The following is a 15359-nucleotide window of genomic DNA, read 5'->3' as shown; positions in this document are numbered from 1 at the left end:
AAGCACAGGTCAGAATGTATGGGTGCAGGAAAAAGGAGGACTCAAGCTGCTACCAAAGGCACCAGGGCAGGTTTGGGTGCGGAGGAGGAAGTTGTAGGTCTTGGTAATGATGCTCTGCCAATGCCATGTCCTGCAAAAACTGAATTATTTGCCATCAAGAACCCGGGAGGAGGGCCAAGTCAGCCGGGCACTATTGAGAAGCCGGGTGAGTTGGACCTTTGTGCCACCCTGGCTCCTGATGCATGAGTCGGGGATGCCTCAACACCAGACACCGGCCCATTCAATTCAGGCTGGACATCACCTGGGCCACGTGAACAAGTCTTGAACTCAGGGACTGAAGGGCTGAGTGTCTGTCTAAGTAATTCTATTGTGGGAGGGCAGATCTCTCTATGTGAAGGTGCTAGAGCCAACTATATACCTCAATCTGTCACTCTTGTGAGGGCAGGGTGCAGCAAGGAGGAGTGAAACAAGGGGCACAGCATAGAGCAGTGAGGAGCAGCAGCAGTGACCGATCTTACCTTGGACGGGCGGATACATTCTTTTCATTGACAGATGGCTCAGACTCAGAGGCCCCTAACGCATATCTCAGTGAAACTAGCGGCACTAACTCTTTAACTTTTGAAGTCCAGTACACTGGAAGCACCTGAAACAGCGTTCAAGCACCCAATGCACCAAAAGGCTGTAAAGGCAACACAGAACCGCAGAGTAGGAGATCGAAGAATTTACCGGCAGCAGCTTCAAATGGGATTCCTCCCACACAAAGTTGGTTGGGACTCCAGAGGAAGCACTACCCCTGAACGAAATAGTTTCATCTGCCATACAGTCAACTGTGACCATGTATGCAAACCTTGAGTTAAGCTTAATTTTGGAGTCCATTAAAGAACATGAGACACGGTCAGATAGTAAAAGGGCAAGATGTGCCACAAGAAAATTGGAAGGCGCCGTTCGGAAGGTGGGGCTAGTTTGCGCATTGCCTCTATTAACATCTGTTGATTAAATGATAAAGTAAAAGAAGGCGGGTAAAAGAGGGCTTAACTTTTTTAAGAGCAGATGTGTACTGTCTACAAGAAACCCACGTTGCCAGTAAGGACAGGGCTCTGCTGAACACCTTTGGATTGAAGGCTGTTTGCTATACGACACAATAAACTAGGACCAGAGGGGTTGCAATCTTAGTGAAAGGAAACTCTATTTCCCCTGGAAGTAACATTGCAGACAAGCTGGAATGCAAGCTGGGCAGTGGGCCTTTCACTTTATGTACAATTTATGCCTCGGTACTGGATGATCCCAGTTTGTTTAATTTCTTGGCAGCCGAACTCCCATTTTCGCTCGGGCCATTTGTTGTTTGTGGGTATTTTCATCTAAATGGCCCAAGGGGGGGGGGGGGGGGGGGGGTGGTATGTAGCACCGAAGAAGCAGCAATCCTTTAAGTCCCGGGGTCGCTTGTAGAAGGAACAAGGGCTAATTGATGTTTGGGCTTCGATGACGGTCCTGAACCAGGATACACCTATTATTTGGTTCCCCATGGCAACTTTGCCAGGCTGGAATATTTTTCTGCATCACCCTCATTGGCCACAGGGGCACAGGTTGAACTCTTTCCTAGAGGGTATCAGAAATACATCAATGCTATGCCTGGTTAATGGCGTTAAAACTGGGGCCCCTCCCCCCAGGTCATGGGGTATTGTCAATGTATATATTTCTCTTAAAACGGCAAGGACCCCACAGTTATGGGTTCATATAGACCAATCACATTACTTAACAGTGATGTGAAGGTCTGCTCTAAAATCTTAGCCATCTGACTATCGGGCGTTATACACCGATTGGTGTCAGAGTGGCAGCATGGGTTCATTCCCGGCAGAGGGACTATGTATCATGTTCAGAGGGTCATTTCTCTATTTGGTGCAACTGAAGTCCTGGCAAAACTCATGGGGGTGGCCTTATTGGATGCTGCAAAGACCTTCAACGGATCTTGTGGGCCTTTTTGTGGAAAGTTCTGGAATCAAATGGTTTGGGGGGAGATTTCATTGGTGCAATTCGCTCAATGTATAATAAGCCTATAACCCACTTACAAATAATGGGACACAAATCACTATATAGAGGGCTACACAGTGCTGTCCTATCTCTCCTTTGTTATTCACATTATTTATTGACCCTTTTCTCGGGAGGTTAGAATCTTCAGTGGATATTGTGCCCGTCAGCTTACAGGGCTGGGACACGAAAACCCTGGCCTATGCTGATGATGTGGCCATAATTACAAGCGAACCAGACAGAGCTCTGTGGGCTGTTGAGGAGATTGCAGAAGACTTCGGGACCAGATCTGGGTTTCTGCTAAATAAGGCTAAAACCCAAGTATTGATTAACAGTCATATACTTGCCTCCGACAGTAAGATTATGACTGAAGTCATATAATTATGAATATCTATCACTGCCAAGGTGGAGCGTATAACTGATCTAAACCTATCCCCCATTCTTGAGAAACCAAAGAAGGATTTTATACAGTGGGATAATCTGAGACTTTATAATGGGGAGATGTAACTTAGTCAAGATGATTTTCCTTCATAAACTGTTATGTGTGTTTCATACTGTCCCATTGGAATTCAATAATGAATAGTTTAAGAAAATTGATAGATTAGTGGCATTCTTTATTTGGACGTAAGGGAAAACTAGGAGAGCTAATGCTTTTATGTGCTTACCCAGAGAGAGGGGGGTGTGGGTGCTCCCTAATTTTAGAATATATTATTTTGCTGCTGCCATGCAGTGCTATAATATATTATTCAACTGCAGGGCAATAGAATGCCAAGCAATGGGTTATGTACCCTGCATTTAGGCGCTTCTGATTAGCAACGCAGCCCATCGCTGTTCATTGAGATTTTTTGAACCAAGTTATTTTAAGGAAACTTGCGTTAAGACTTTGTATGCCGTATTTCGAAACTGGGCGGTGGTCCAAAAGAAACTGGGGGTGGGTAGGTATAGTATATGCACTCCCCTGATCCAGAATGAACAACTGCCCAGCATATTTCATGACAGCTGTTTCACTAGGTAGTAAAGTGGTGGGCTGGTCAGGATCTTCTTGCTGGGAATCTGTTGGTACGCTTTGAGGTGGTTTGAAGCAGATTTAATGCTGGGCCATGGGATTTTCATAAATATCTACAGATTTGGGAATTTTATATGAGAAAGACTGGGGGAATAGCTGGCTTTGACTGAATACCTTTTCTGGAAGTAATTGGTAAAGAACACTACCCCTTCCATCTCACAGTTATATGGCTGTTTGCTGGAACAGGTCCTTATGATTTGGAGAAACAGAATGGGAAATGGCAGGACAGACTTGATTTGTCTGACCACGGCTATTTGAAATCACTGGGGATGGGATGGGCAACCATGTGTGCCTCGAATCTTCAGTCACAACACTACAAGACATTGTTTGACCTATATATATATATATATATATATATATATATATATATATATATATATATATATATATATATATATATATATATATCGCCAAGAGTGCCGCTTCGCTGCGCCAGCTATCAGTATTCAGCTAACCCCAACAAGGACACAGGAAGACCCAGAGTGCAGGTGAGTTTTTATTTCTTCGCACACCACGCCACGATAACGTTTCGCCCTACACAGAGGGCTTGGTCACATGGCGCCATGAAAGAAGTTGCGTAAATTTAAATTTAAAGTGCCGGTGCAAACTCAACGTCAAATCTGATTGGTCATTATTTAAGCAATCACAATTGAAAACACCTTTGCAGACATTTTTTCAAATAAATGTGCCAAATCACAACGCAGGGTATGAAAAGATAAAGTGCAATTGCTGACATTATTCCTGTATAAATACATTTTCAGTGTCCGACATCATTTAATCAAAGGCTTTAAAAATCAAATAAGTAAAGCGAACAATTCTTATTATGCACTGTTACGCAAATGGTAGTCAATCAAAGTTGTCTTTGAGACATAATTCATATATATACAAATAAGTGCAAGATAGGCATTAATCTATGTGTACACTATTTGGCTACCGCTCATCACTGCATGAATGCAAAAAGCCAAAATCATATCCAAAACCTTAAAATATATACACATTAATTCATATATATACATCTATATACAACGAGTATGCTATACACGTTTGTAACTGATTACCATAGAGGTTTTTAAAATGGTAGTATATGCCGGATAGACAGGTAAGGCCTAATGAATAGACATACCTTAGTCAGAAAACATTCCTACCCTGCTAAAGGTGTTAAGTCAGTATTACCCTGAGACGTTGAAATGCTATACACCCAATAAACCAGTGAAAGTTAAAAAGCAATGATGTTCTAATATTGCTGAATCAAGTTATCTAAATTACAGTCAAAACTTAGCTACAGAACAGAAGATACAGTGAACAGCAAATAAAAGGCACATGAGAATTGACCCAGACATGACAAGAAAAAATAGATAAATGTGGTAAGCAGCACAAATCATGGGGATGGGAATATATGGAACTATAGACAAGTGTAAAAATCCTCAGTGGAATTAAGCCCATTGGGGCTTTTACTGTCCATTTCCAGAATGTACCTGGTCTCGAGAGCCCTCAAGATCCCTTCCCTGTTCCCTCCCCTTCTCAGTGGGCCAATGGCGTCAATGGCATAGTATCTTAGGAGCCCACTGTTGTTGTTGTGGAACTCCTTGAAATGCCTGGCCACTGGGTATGTGGCGTCGCTGGTGTTGATAGCACGGATGTGCTGGAGTACCCTCTTGTGAACCTGCAGTTTGGTACTACCAATGTACTGCAGGCCACACGGGCACTCCAGCACATACACCACATATTCAGATTTACATGTCAGCTGTTTATTGATTTTACGTGGCACTGTAGAAAAGGCTGTTAGGAACTCGGTCTTATTGAGTCCCTGAGTACAGGCCTTACAACTGGAACACTTTCTGAATCCACGGCTTGCCGCCAACCAGTTTTTAGGAGGGATCACTTCAGGGCTGGATTTGACCAGGGCATTTTGCATTGCAAATGCTTTCCTGTAAGTGATGGCAGGCTTGTTACACATATGGTCTCCTATAACTGGATCCAGTTTAATCAGATTCCAGTTCTGATTGACAATTTTCCTGAGTGCTCCATGCTGACTGTTATAAGCCCAAATAAGTCTGACTGGCTGCTCACAATCAATTGCATTGGGTTTCTGATGTTTTCTATGGGTCAAAGCAACTGTGCGGGAAAGGGCATTAGCTTTATTGATTGCTGAATCAATAAGATGTTCCTTATAGCCTCTGGCCAGAAACCTAAGTTTGCTAGCTGTTTGTGCCTCCCTACAGTGAGATTCAGTACTGCAAACACATCTAATTCTAAGCATCTCCCCGTAGGGGATGCTTCGAATTAAATGTGGGGGATGGTGACTTTCTGCATGCAATATAGTATTGCCCGCAGTAGGCTTTCTAAACAACTTGGTCTCTAGTTTGCCCTGGTTGACCATTAGTGTCACATCTAGAAAATGTGCTACATCCTGACTAATATGTGATGTAAATGAAAGATTGTACGAATTGCAATTCAAGGTCTCAATGAAACAGGTGACTTGCTCCAATGTGCCCCGCCAAATCATGAGAATGTCATCGATGTATCGATACCATCGAATGACATGGCGAGTGCAGGTGTCTTGATGAATGCCCATGAGGACCTGTCTCTCCCAGTACCCCATGTGGAGACAGGCGTAACTGGGAGAGAAACATGCCCCCATGGCGACTCCTCGCGTTTGTTGGTAATAGCGGTTAAGGAACATAAAATAGTTGTGGTGCAAACAAAAATTCATCATAGCAAGCAGCATTTTGTTATGTTCCAACATCTCTATTGGTCGCTTGCCTAGAAAGAATTCTGTAGCCCTGAGTCCATCTTTGTGCACAATGCTGGTATATAAGGAAGCCACATCTAGGGTTACCAGCCAATAGTCATCCTGCCACTCAAAATCCATCAGCTTCCTCATTAAGTCGCTGGAGTCCTGGATGTATGAAGGTAATGCCAGCACATGTTCCTGAAGGAACAAGTCAATGTAGGAAGTAGTTTTCTCGAGTAACCCCCCACACGCCGATATGATCGGTCTACCAGGCGGCTTAACTGAATCCTTGTGTACCTTCGGAATGAGATACAGCACGGGGGTTACAGGATGATCATTTTTAAGGCATTTCAGTTCGTCCATACTGATGAGACCACTGGAACGCCATCCCATGAGAAAAGAGTGGAAGTCTGTTTGTGCTTGTGCTTTTTTGAGGGCATTTGCATCACAATGCTTGTAGCAATCTGGGTCATTAAGTTGAAGGTAGGCCTCCTCAAGATAAAGTGCTCTAGGCCATAAATAAAACGAATTTCGTCGTGCGCACTGCATCACCAAATGCGATGCAGTGCGCGCAATGAAATTCGTTTTATTCATTTATATGTTTACTTACCTGTTAAGGTCCGTAATCCATACATTACTACCCCCTCACCCTGCCCCTCCCCCTCCCCACGTCACCACCCGGCTGGTACTCCCACTACTGGCCGCGGCTAGAGAACTGTTTCTTTTCGCTACACTGTATGGCTCTTTGAAGATTATGGAGCAAGTGGACTATAAAATGCTTCATGTGGCGATTATTCTAGTTTGTACATAAGTATGTATATAAAAATAAATACATTTTGTTTATTCTTACATTCTATAAGAATGTGATTCAATTCATAATCCTCCTTTATATCGCATATGAAGTGTTCAGAAATCTAAATATATTTCATGGATTTCCCCCTAAAATCTTGGTTATAAAAATGTCTTCAAAATCCTTGCAGACTACTGCAATTAATAAGCCAGAGAACACATTCTTCAGCTTTGATCGAATTATATACCGTTGATAGCCCTTATAAAAATCCTGGAAGAAATATCAGTCTCAGCAAAATCACCCTTTGCCCTTGGATCCACAGTGACACTGGTTCTCAGCCAGTAGGATGCTTTCTTAAGCTCACACACTGACAATGTAAGAGTGACCACCCTCCAGGGAGTAAAATTAGCCTCAAAATTGTCACATTCACTGCATAATAATTCTACTGCCATTAACAACTGTCTAAATTCTTTTCCACAAAGTGCTCTGAGGTGATCATGAGTGGACAGGTATTTGCAATCTACGTACTACCAACTAAATGTTATGTTATGTTAATTGTATCTTATATAGGGCGTAATCACCAGCAGGTCTCTTAGCGCTTATAGGGAAAACTCAGGTAGCCACAAGAGTCCCAGGCACATGCAGAATTATACTGTGACCAGGGCTTCCCTAAACAAATAAGTCCTAAGGTCTTTCCTAAAGGAAAGGACGGCAGAGTCTTTCCGAAGGTTCTCCGGTAGCTTATTCCAGATTTGGGGAATTAGGACCGAGAACACTCGGCCACCTTTTGATGCCAGTTTGACTCTTGGAAGGGCCAAAAAACCTGCTGTGGATAATGGCAACGTGTGTTCCGGAACATAATTCATCAGACGTTCCTTAAAATACCTCGGGCATGACCATAAATGGCTTTTTAGGCAATGCAGAGGCCCTTAAACTTGGCTCTTTGTTTAACAGGGAGCCAATGTAGTCTGTGCAGCAAAGGGGTGGCATGAGCCCATCTAGGCAGCCTAAAAATCAACCTGGTTGCGTCATTCATGATCACTTGCAATTTGCTGATTAATTTCTCAGGGAGGCCAATGTACAGAACATTAGCATAGTCCAATCTAGACACTATTGTGGCAGATTTGATCATCTTTAGAGTGGTATGTGAAAGTAGGAGAGCCAGCTTCTGCAACTGTCGCATTAGAGCCAGGCAGGTGCCAACCACAGAGGACACAAGATTGGTCAAGGAGAGGTTGGCGTCTATCTTAATGCCCAGTGTTCCTGCGGCCAAAAGAGGTCATTCCAGGGGTTCCCTTTAGGAGAGATCACGAGGATCTCAATCTTGTCCGGGTTAACTTTAAATGTATTAGCTGTCATCCAGTTCACTGTGTATCTGAGGATGTTCTGGGTGCTGGACTGAGGTTGCAAGGAATTATTACGTTTTAGAATAAGTTGGGTGTCATCTGCATAATTAAATACTTGGCAGTCCATAGCAGCTAGTGCATACAATAGTGGTTGTTGGTACACGTATAACAGAAGAGGAGACAGAGCTGAGCCCTGGGGGACTCCACAAGTAAGGTCGCCCTTTTTTGATATTTGGTCGCCCCTTTGGGTACTTTGGGACCTTCCTGACAAAAAGGACTCGATCCATTGATGAGCCAACCCGCTGATCACCAAATTAGCAAGTCTCAGCACGAGTTGTGCATGGTTAACCATGTCGAACGCTGCCGACAGATCTAGCAAAATCAGTGCGCTCGCGACTTTATTATCAGCTCTAGTTCTGAGCTCATCGAGCACGGCCACCATCACAAGTTCAGTGCTGTGATGGGCCCTGAAGCCAACCTGCCTCCCTTGAAGTAGATTATGTTCTTAAATAAAAAATGACAATATGGTGAGGATATGTTGCTCCAAAATCTTTGCCAGAAAGGGGAGCTGGGAGATGGACCTGGCTTCTTCAATAGAGGGGTGACTTTGGCTTCCTTCATGCTAATGGGCAGGTAGCCTGTCTCCGAAGAATGATTGAGTAATGAAAGGATCATACTATCTAGCCCGGGAAGGGCCATACGAAAATTCCTTGACGGGCAGGGATCGGCGGGGTAGGCAGATTTGACCCTACTCATCAGACATGATATCCAAGCTGAATTTAGGTTAGGTAAGGTAGTGAGCCTCGCATCTGGGTTACAGGGAAGTTGGGTCTGGTCTGTATCCAACTGAAACATTGGGCTGTTGTCTATCTCATTGAGGATAAATAAGTAAATGAGAGTAAATCGCTTCTAAATTGATATAAAATGTTACATTTTTTTCTTTGGTTACATTTGACATTTGCATCAATTTCTGTCACAACTTGTCATACTCCTACCTTTACTCAGTAGGGCTTTCATTTTCTCACAGGTCTGATCCTTTTTAATGGAAACCTGAAATCCCAGGTTCTGAAAACAAGTCTGAATGTCTTGGGCATCTTTGTTAGTCCCTCGTCGAGTACCCATTTCTGCAGGATCATAAAGCATACATTTAGACTTTCAATGACACGTATGATGAAAACGTATGTAAACAATTAAAGACCTGTAAAACTTGCTATTGTACAATCACATGCCCTGTATTACAGCTGACGCCTTCGGGATATTCTCATTCTGCCATCACACTGGAACTTCATGCAGGAGTCTGCCTTTGCACAACTTTCTTAGAGAATTCTTGAATTAGCCTCTGTCCCTCACCCTATATTCTCACATAGCCAGAAAGACGCATTTTTCTAGTTTTTCGCTCTTTAGGACTATGTAAACGAGTCCTGAATTTTATTTAGCTGACTAGCTATATTTACTCTTATGAGCTAACTTTATAAAAGGTGACTATGCAGCTCAGTATTCTTACAACGGTGTTTACTAGCCCTGGGTAAAATGATCGTAATTTCCTTTACAGTAAGTACGCAAAATGCTAAAAAAAGTTCATGAAATGACTCGTTATTATGCGAAATGCTGGCTTTGGCAGTTTGTATCACTTTGAGCACGAAATGAGTCTGCAAGGGTGAATTTGCTGCTAAAAGAAGCTCATGGCATAACGGTGTAATTTGAGGCATTTACCGGAACAATTGTTTTGAAAAGTGCCTGAAATTGCTCCAGATTGGGAGGAGGAGCTTCGCGGGCAACCAAGATGGCCGCGTAAGCTCGGAGCTCCGCGGACCTTCCGATCCTCCTCATATATCCTGTTTGAAATCCTGATCCACGCGGGTGGATTCTTATTGCTGATGGTCTACTGAGGCGGGAGCTGCCTTCCGCCTTCGAATCGGTGGTTCCTACGCTGAGCTACATCGAATGGAACTCCGTGCCAGGGCTGTGCCATTGTCTCTCCGGTCTCTGCCACTCCGCACGATTGGACTGCGTAGTGGCTGCCTGCTGTCCCTACTGGCGGAGTGCTAGTGCCTCCAGTGGGTTCTATCATCGGACTGGTCTGACTGCCTAGCTCGGATTTTCTTCTTGGCTCGCTGGGCTCGGGCTTGGCTGGTGTAGCCCTTTGTCCTCATCGGAACCAACATGGCGGGCAGAGGGGACCCCGACAAGACATCGAACAAAGGCGTCCACGGAAGAGCACAGTCGCAGCAGAGTAAAATTGAGCGATATGTCCAGCCGAAGACGCCGCCTGCCACGGGATCTTCTGCCAAGAGCTTTCCAGCTACAGGCTCATCTGATGGCTCCGAGCCTACCCTGAGCGACATCATGGGTGCCATTACCAGTTTTCGGGCTGACATGCAGCAGCAACATGATACCTTAACCCACAAGGTGGACACTATGGCTGTTGATCTTACTCTCATTAGAGCCGACCTGGGCAAGACTAATGATCGAGTGAAGTCATTGGACATTAAGACCTCCAGCCTAACGGCCAACGTCTCAGACCTGCAAACCGAGGTCCGGCAGCTGCGGATGACTGCGGACCAATTCTCGAGGAGACTGGAGGACTTTGAGGGACGTGCCAGGCTGCAGAACGTCCGCATTGTCGGTGTTCCAGAGGGGTCGGAGGAAGCGGCGACGGACCTCTTTGTGGAGGACCTGATCAAGACCCATTTGGCACCGTCTGGTCTCAGTAACTTTTTCACCGTGGAGTGTGCCCATCGGGTGCCGGGCGGCCCGCCGAAATCGGGTGTGGCGCCTAGACCCATCGTAGCACGGCTTCTCAACTTTCGGGACCGAGACGTGATCCTGCAGGCATCCAGACGGCAAGGGCCGCTTAAGTACCAGAATGCTGAAATACAATTCTACCCGGACTTTACCAGGGCTGTTCAGCGACAACGCCAGAGCTATGCGGGCGTAAAGCGGCGCCTGCAAGACATGGGATATAAGTACTCTATGATGTTCCCTGCCAGACTCCGGATTGAACATGAGAGCCGTGCCCTGTTGTTTGACTTCGCTGAGAATGTGAGTGAATGGTTGGACACTTTGTCGCCGCGTCGGGACGCTCAAGATGAACAAGAAGGAGGTGCGACTGGTGGCTCGGATCTATGAGACTTGGCTATATTGTGTAACGCAGGCGATTGGTGACCCCGCTTCATGAGACTGTCGGTATTGTTTTTCAGTGACCCTGCTGACTTTCCTGTTGTTTCATGGAGGGTGGCGGGAAGTGTTCGCGGAGATTCCTTTCTCCTCTGGGACTTTTTGTAGAGTAGTTTATGGGGTGACAGGCACACTGCTGGTTGGGGGGGCTTTTTAGTCTGATGCAGGGGTGCAGGGTGGGGGGTGCATTTGTTCAAGTTTATTTGTTTGTTCGTTCTTTCTCTCTTCTTTCCTCTAGGCAATGGATCATGCTTACTGATGTTTTTCACTTGCTGGTTGGGTTGGCTGGGGTGGGGTGGGACGGGTTGCGGGACAATGGGGGGTAGGAAACTAAAAGTGATCAGTTGGAATGTTAATGGGTTGGGTGACCGTGTTAAGAGAGGGGTGGTGATCCAACTGCTTAAGAGACATATGCCCGATATTGTGCTCCTACAAGAGACGCATTTGATTGGAAACTCTTGCAAAGCTCTTAACCGTAAAGGCTACAAGATGGTGGCCACTCTGGGTTCTCTTCGGGCTCCCGGGGGGCGGGAATCCTGGTGCGTGCGTCTCTTCCCCTTGAGATAGACGTCACTGTGATTGATGAGAGGGGGCGCTACGCTGCAGTGGCGGGGAGATGGGAAGGGCGTTCCCTCGCGCTACTTTCGGTTTATGTTCCCCCAGGCCTACAATCCAGTACTTTCCAGGACCTCGGTGGCGCCATTTTGTCTTTGCCTGATGGTCTATTGGTAATGGGGGGTGACTTCAACTCAGTCTGCTCTGGCTCCCTGGACCGCCAACCGCCGAGGGATCTCCGCAGTTCCCAACTGTGGTTGCCTTCCTTTATTGACTCCATGGGTTTGGTGGACAGTTGGCGACTACTGCATCCCGCGCTCCGCCATTTCTCCTTTCTTTCGAGTGCCCATGGTAGTCTCTCCCGTTTTTACCTTAGCTGCACATGCATCCGCCGTTTCCGAGGCCCGTTTTTTGGCACGGGGTATTTCCGACCACTCCCCGTTGTGGGTCTCGTTTGATTTTAACATCGTCCTGTCTGTCCGGCCAGTGGCGGTTAACCCATGGTATTTCCGTAATTTCAAGACTCGTGCGCTCCTTGCTAAGGCCATCGACCTCTACTTCTCGGAGAATGTAGGTTTGGTTGGCTCGGCTATTACCTTGTGGGAGGCATTCAAGACTGTGTTAAGGGGTGAGGCTCTTGCTCTCATTGCTCATTGCGGAGGCCAGGCGAGTCAAAGATGCCGACCTCACATGCATTGAGGATGAGGTTTTGCGCCTCGAGTCCCGACTGGGACCTGAGCCCGACCCCTCTCTTTTACATGCCCTTTCCCTTAAACAGACGGAATACCATGATCTTGCCACAAATGCTGCCCTTACCCTGGCCAAGGAACAGCAAGGTCGTATCTACGATGTTGGGGATAAAGCTGGGAAACTGCTGGCTTGGCTGGACAGGCGCGAGATGGCTAGCCGCGTGGTGCCTGAGATTTTGGGCGACGATGGGGTCGCCGTCACGGACCCAAGTGCTATTGCCGAGTCCTTTGCTGATTATTTCCGGGGTGTCTACACTTCCAACTCAGACCGCTCCGAGGCTGACTCGGCTGCGTTCCTCTCAACGATTGACCTTCCCTGTCTCTCTGAAGAGGACCGTGCCGACTTAGATCGAGACATATCCACTGACGAGATCGCCTTGGCGATCTGTGCATTGAGGTCGGGTAAAGCGACTGGCCCCAACGGTATTCCGGTCGAGTTATACAAAATTCGACCGGATGTGGTCTCCAAGCACCTGCGGACTATGTTTTTGAAGGCACTGGATGAGGGCCTCCTCCCCTTAGATCAGAGGCTGGCCACCATTGTGGTTATTCACAAAGAGGGAAAACCGAGAGATGTGTGCCGATCCTATCGCCCTATCTCTCTCCTAAATGTGGAGCCTAAAATCCTAGCCAAACTGCTTGCTAATCGATTGGTTGGAATCATCGGTGATTTGGTGCACCCGGACCAGTCGGGTTTCATTCCCCGCCGTAACACTGCCCTTAACCTACGTCGGCTCCATGGTGTTATGGCCAGAGCCCACACCCTTGAGGAACCGGCGGTGCTCGCTTCTCTTGACGCCACGATGGCTTTTGACTCTCTTGAGTGGAGTTATCTCTGGGCGGTGCTGGCGAAGCTTGGATTTGGACCGGTCTTTGTGAGTTGGGTGCAACTCCTTTACGCTTGTCCGCTGGCTAATGTCACGGTCAACGGCCGCGTGTCGGCGTCCTTTGCCCTTCACCGTGGTACTAAGCAGGGTTGCCCCCTGTTGCCTCTCCTGTTTACCCTGGCTCTTGAACCGCTTGCGGCCATGCTACGTACACACCCGGACTTACATGGCATAACTTGGGCCCCAGGCTTTGAAGATAGAATTTCCCTGTACGCGGATGATATTCTGCTATACCTTACTTCCCCCTGCAAGTCGCTTATTGAGGAATGCGACGTGCTCAGGCTTTTTGGACGCCACTCTGGCCTGGTCATCAATTGGGCCAAGTCTTCTCTTTACATTCTTAAGGGGGACACACCGCGCCTCCCCAGAGGCTGCAATATCCAGATGGCCGGACAGGGCTTTAAGGACCTGGGAATATACATTTCTGGCAACTCTAATGCGAGGTACGACCACAATCTGCTCCCCCCTCTCCAGCGGCTGCGGAGAGACGTGGATAGCTGGCGCAAACTCCCGCTCTCTCTCCTGGGCCGGGCAGCATTGTTCAAAATGATGTCCTTGCCCAGATTACTGTATGCCTTACAGAACACTCAGGACCCGGTTCCGGCCCGCTATTTTCGGGAGATTGAGAGTTTGCAACGGGCCTTGCTCTGGGATGGTCGGCCCGTGTCGCCATCCAGAAGCTCACGTTACCATGGTACGACGGTGGCATAGCTCTACCGGATGTACGTCGGTACTATTGGTCCTCTCAGCTCACTGCTATTAACCACGGGTTGTATGGCCCTGTTGATAGCCCAGGCTACGCAATGGACAGGTGACTCTTACGCGGTGGCAACTACTATCGTGCTCTGTATTCTAGATCCTTTGATCGGCGCCTGTCAGGCCCGACCAAGGCAGCGGTTCACATTTGGCGGACGATCACTAAAGCGCAGGGCTGGCAGGGCAGACTGACTAGATTTACCCCACTGTACGACTCGGATATCTTGGGCAGGCTGTGGCACACCAAGGGCTTCGACAAATGGGATCTCATAGGCATCTCCAGAGTGGACGACATGGTTATTAAGGGCGAAGTCAAGACTTTTCCTCAACTGCAGGCCGAATACCGTTTGGGCGCTTCGGAGTTTTTCCGTTACGCCCAGCTGAGACACGCGTTGCTCTCTGCCAAGCCGACGGAGGGAGAGATCCCCGAAAGCTCCCCCTTAGAGGACAGGATACTGGATGGCCATATGCCTGACAGCGCTATTTCCCTGTCCTATAAGAAATTGATTAATGTCCGAACTGATCTCCTCCTGTGCTTGCAAGACCAATGGACGGCAGACGGCCTGGAGCTTGACGATGAGGACTGGCAGAGTGCAGTGTCCTCCCCTAAGAAGGTCGCTATTTCCTCACGTCTCCGACTGGTGCAATTTAAAATCCTTCACCGGGTGTATGTCACCGGCCCTCTGCTTTTGCATATGGGCTTCTCGCCCGATGGCCTCTGTCGTCGCGGTTGTGGTGCTCTCGCGACCTTTTTACATATTCTGTGGGAATGCCCCGTTATTGCCCCCTACTGGGCGAGAGTGCACCGGATTATGGGAGAGGTGACTGGTGTGGTGTTGGCTGCAGAGGCACGGAGGTGTCTCCTTAACGTTTGGGAACCGTCTGACCACAACACGGCGCAGACCCGCTGGGTGACATTGGGCAATATGGTTGCTAAGCGTGATATTGCTCAAAAGTGGGGTGCTGCTACAGCCCCCCTGGTGGTACAATGGAAAGCCAACATGGATTGGTGCATGTTCCGAGAGAAGACGGTCTATGTAGCCAGGGGGAGGCCTCAGACATGGAATAAAGTGTGGGGGGCATGGAATGCGTACAGGGGCGATGTGTGCCTGCCGCCGGAACCTGTCCCCCTGGATGAACACTCATCACCGTAACCTGTGACACCAACTAATTTATGCTGTTTGTACTTCTCCTGTTTTTTCCTCCCCCCCCTCCCCATCCTACCATTCATTCTTCTTATCGATTCTCTACCTGTCCTCCTCTGCCCTTTGCCG

General features: G+C 47.4%; 1 protein-coding gene across 8 annotated transcripts in view; it reads right to left on the bottom strand.

Moving 5' to 3' along the window:
• The window catches only part of LOC147712092 (caspase-7-like), a 203158-nt gene that overhangs the window by 54705 nt on the left and 133094 nt on the right, over positions 1–15359 (bottom strand). For 4 of the 8 annotated variants that reach the window (XM_086922854.1, XM_086922853.1, XM_086922851.1 and 1 more), the window contains exon 4: positions 8957–9085. The exons of the other annotated variants lie outside the window; for them this stretch is intronic. In XM_086922854.1, the coding sequence (XP_086778980.1) occupies positions 8957–9085 (129 nt within the window). The remainder of the gene's footprint in view (positions 1–8956; positions 9086–15359) is intronic. 8 annotated transcript variants of the gene reach the window in all.

Source organism: Lissotriton vulgaris, chromosome 5, assembly GCF_964263255.1.
Source record: "Lissotriton vulgaris chromosome 5, aLisVul1.2, whole genome shotgun sequence".
In the NCBI taxonomy this organism is placed as follows: Eukaryota; Metazoa; Chordata; class Amphibia; order Caudata; family Salamandridae; genus Lissotriton; species Lissotriton vulgaris.
The sequence above is the reverse complement of the archived record's forward strand: the minus strand, read 5'-3'. Positions and strand labels throughout refer to the sequence as shown.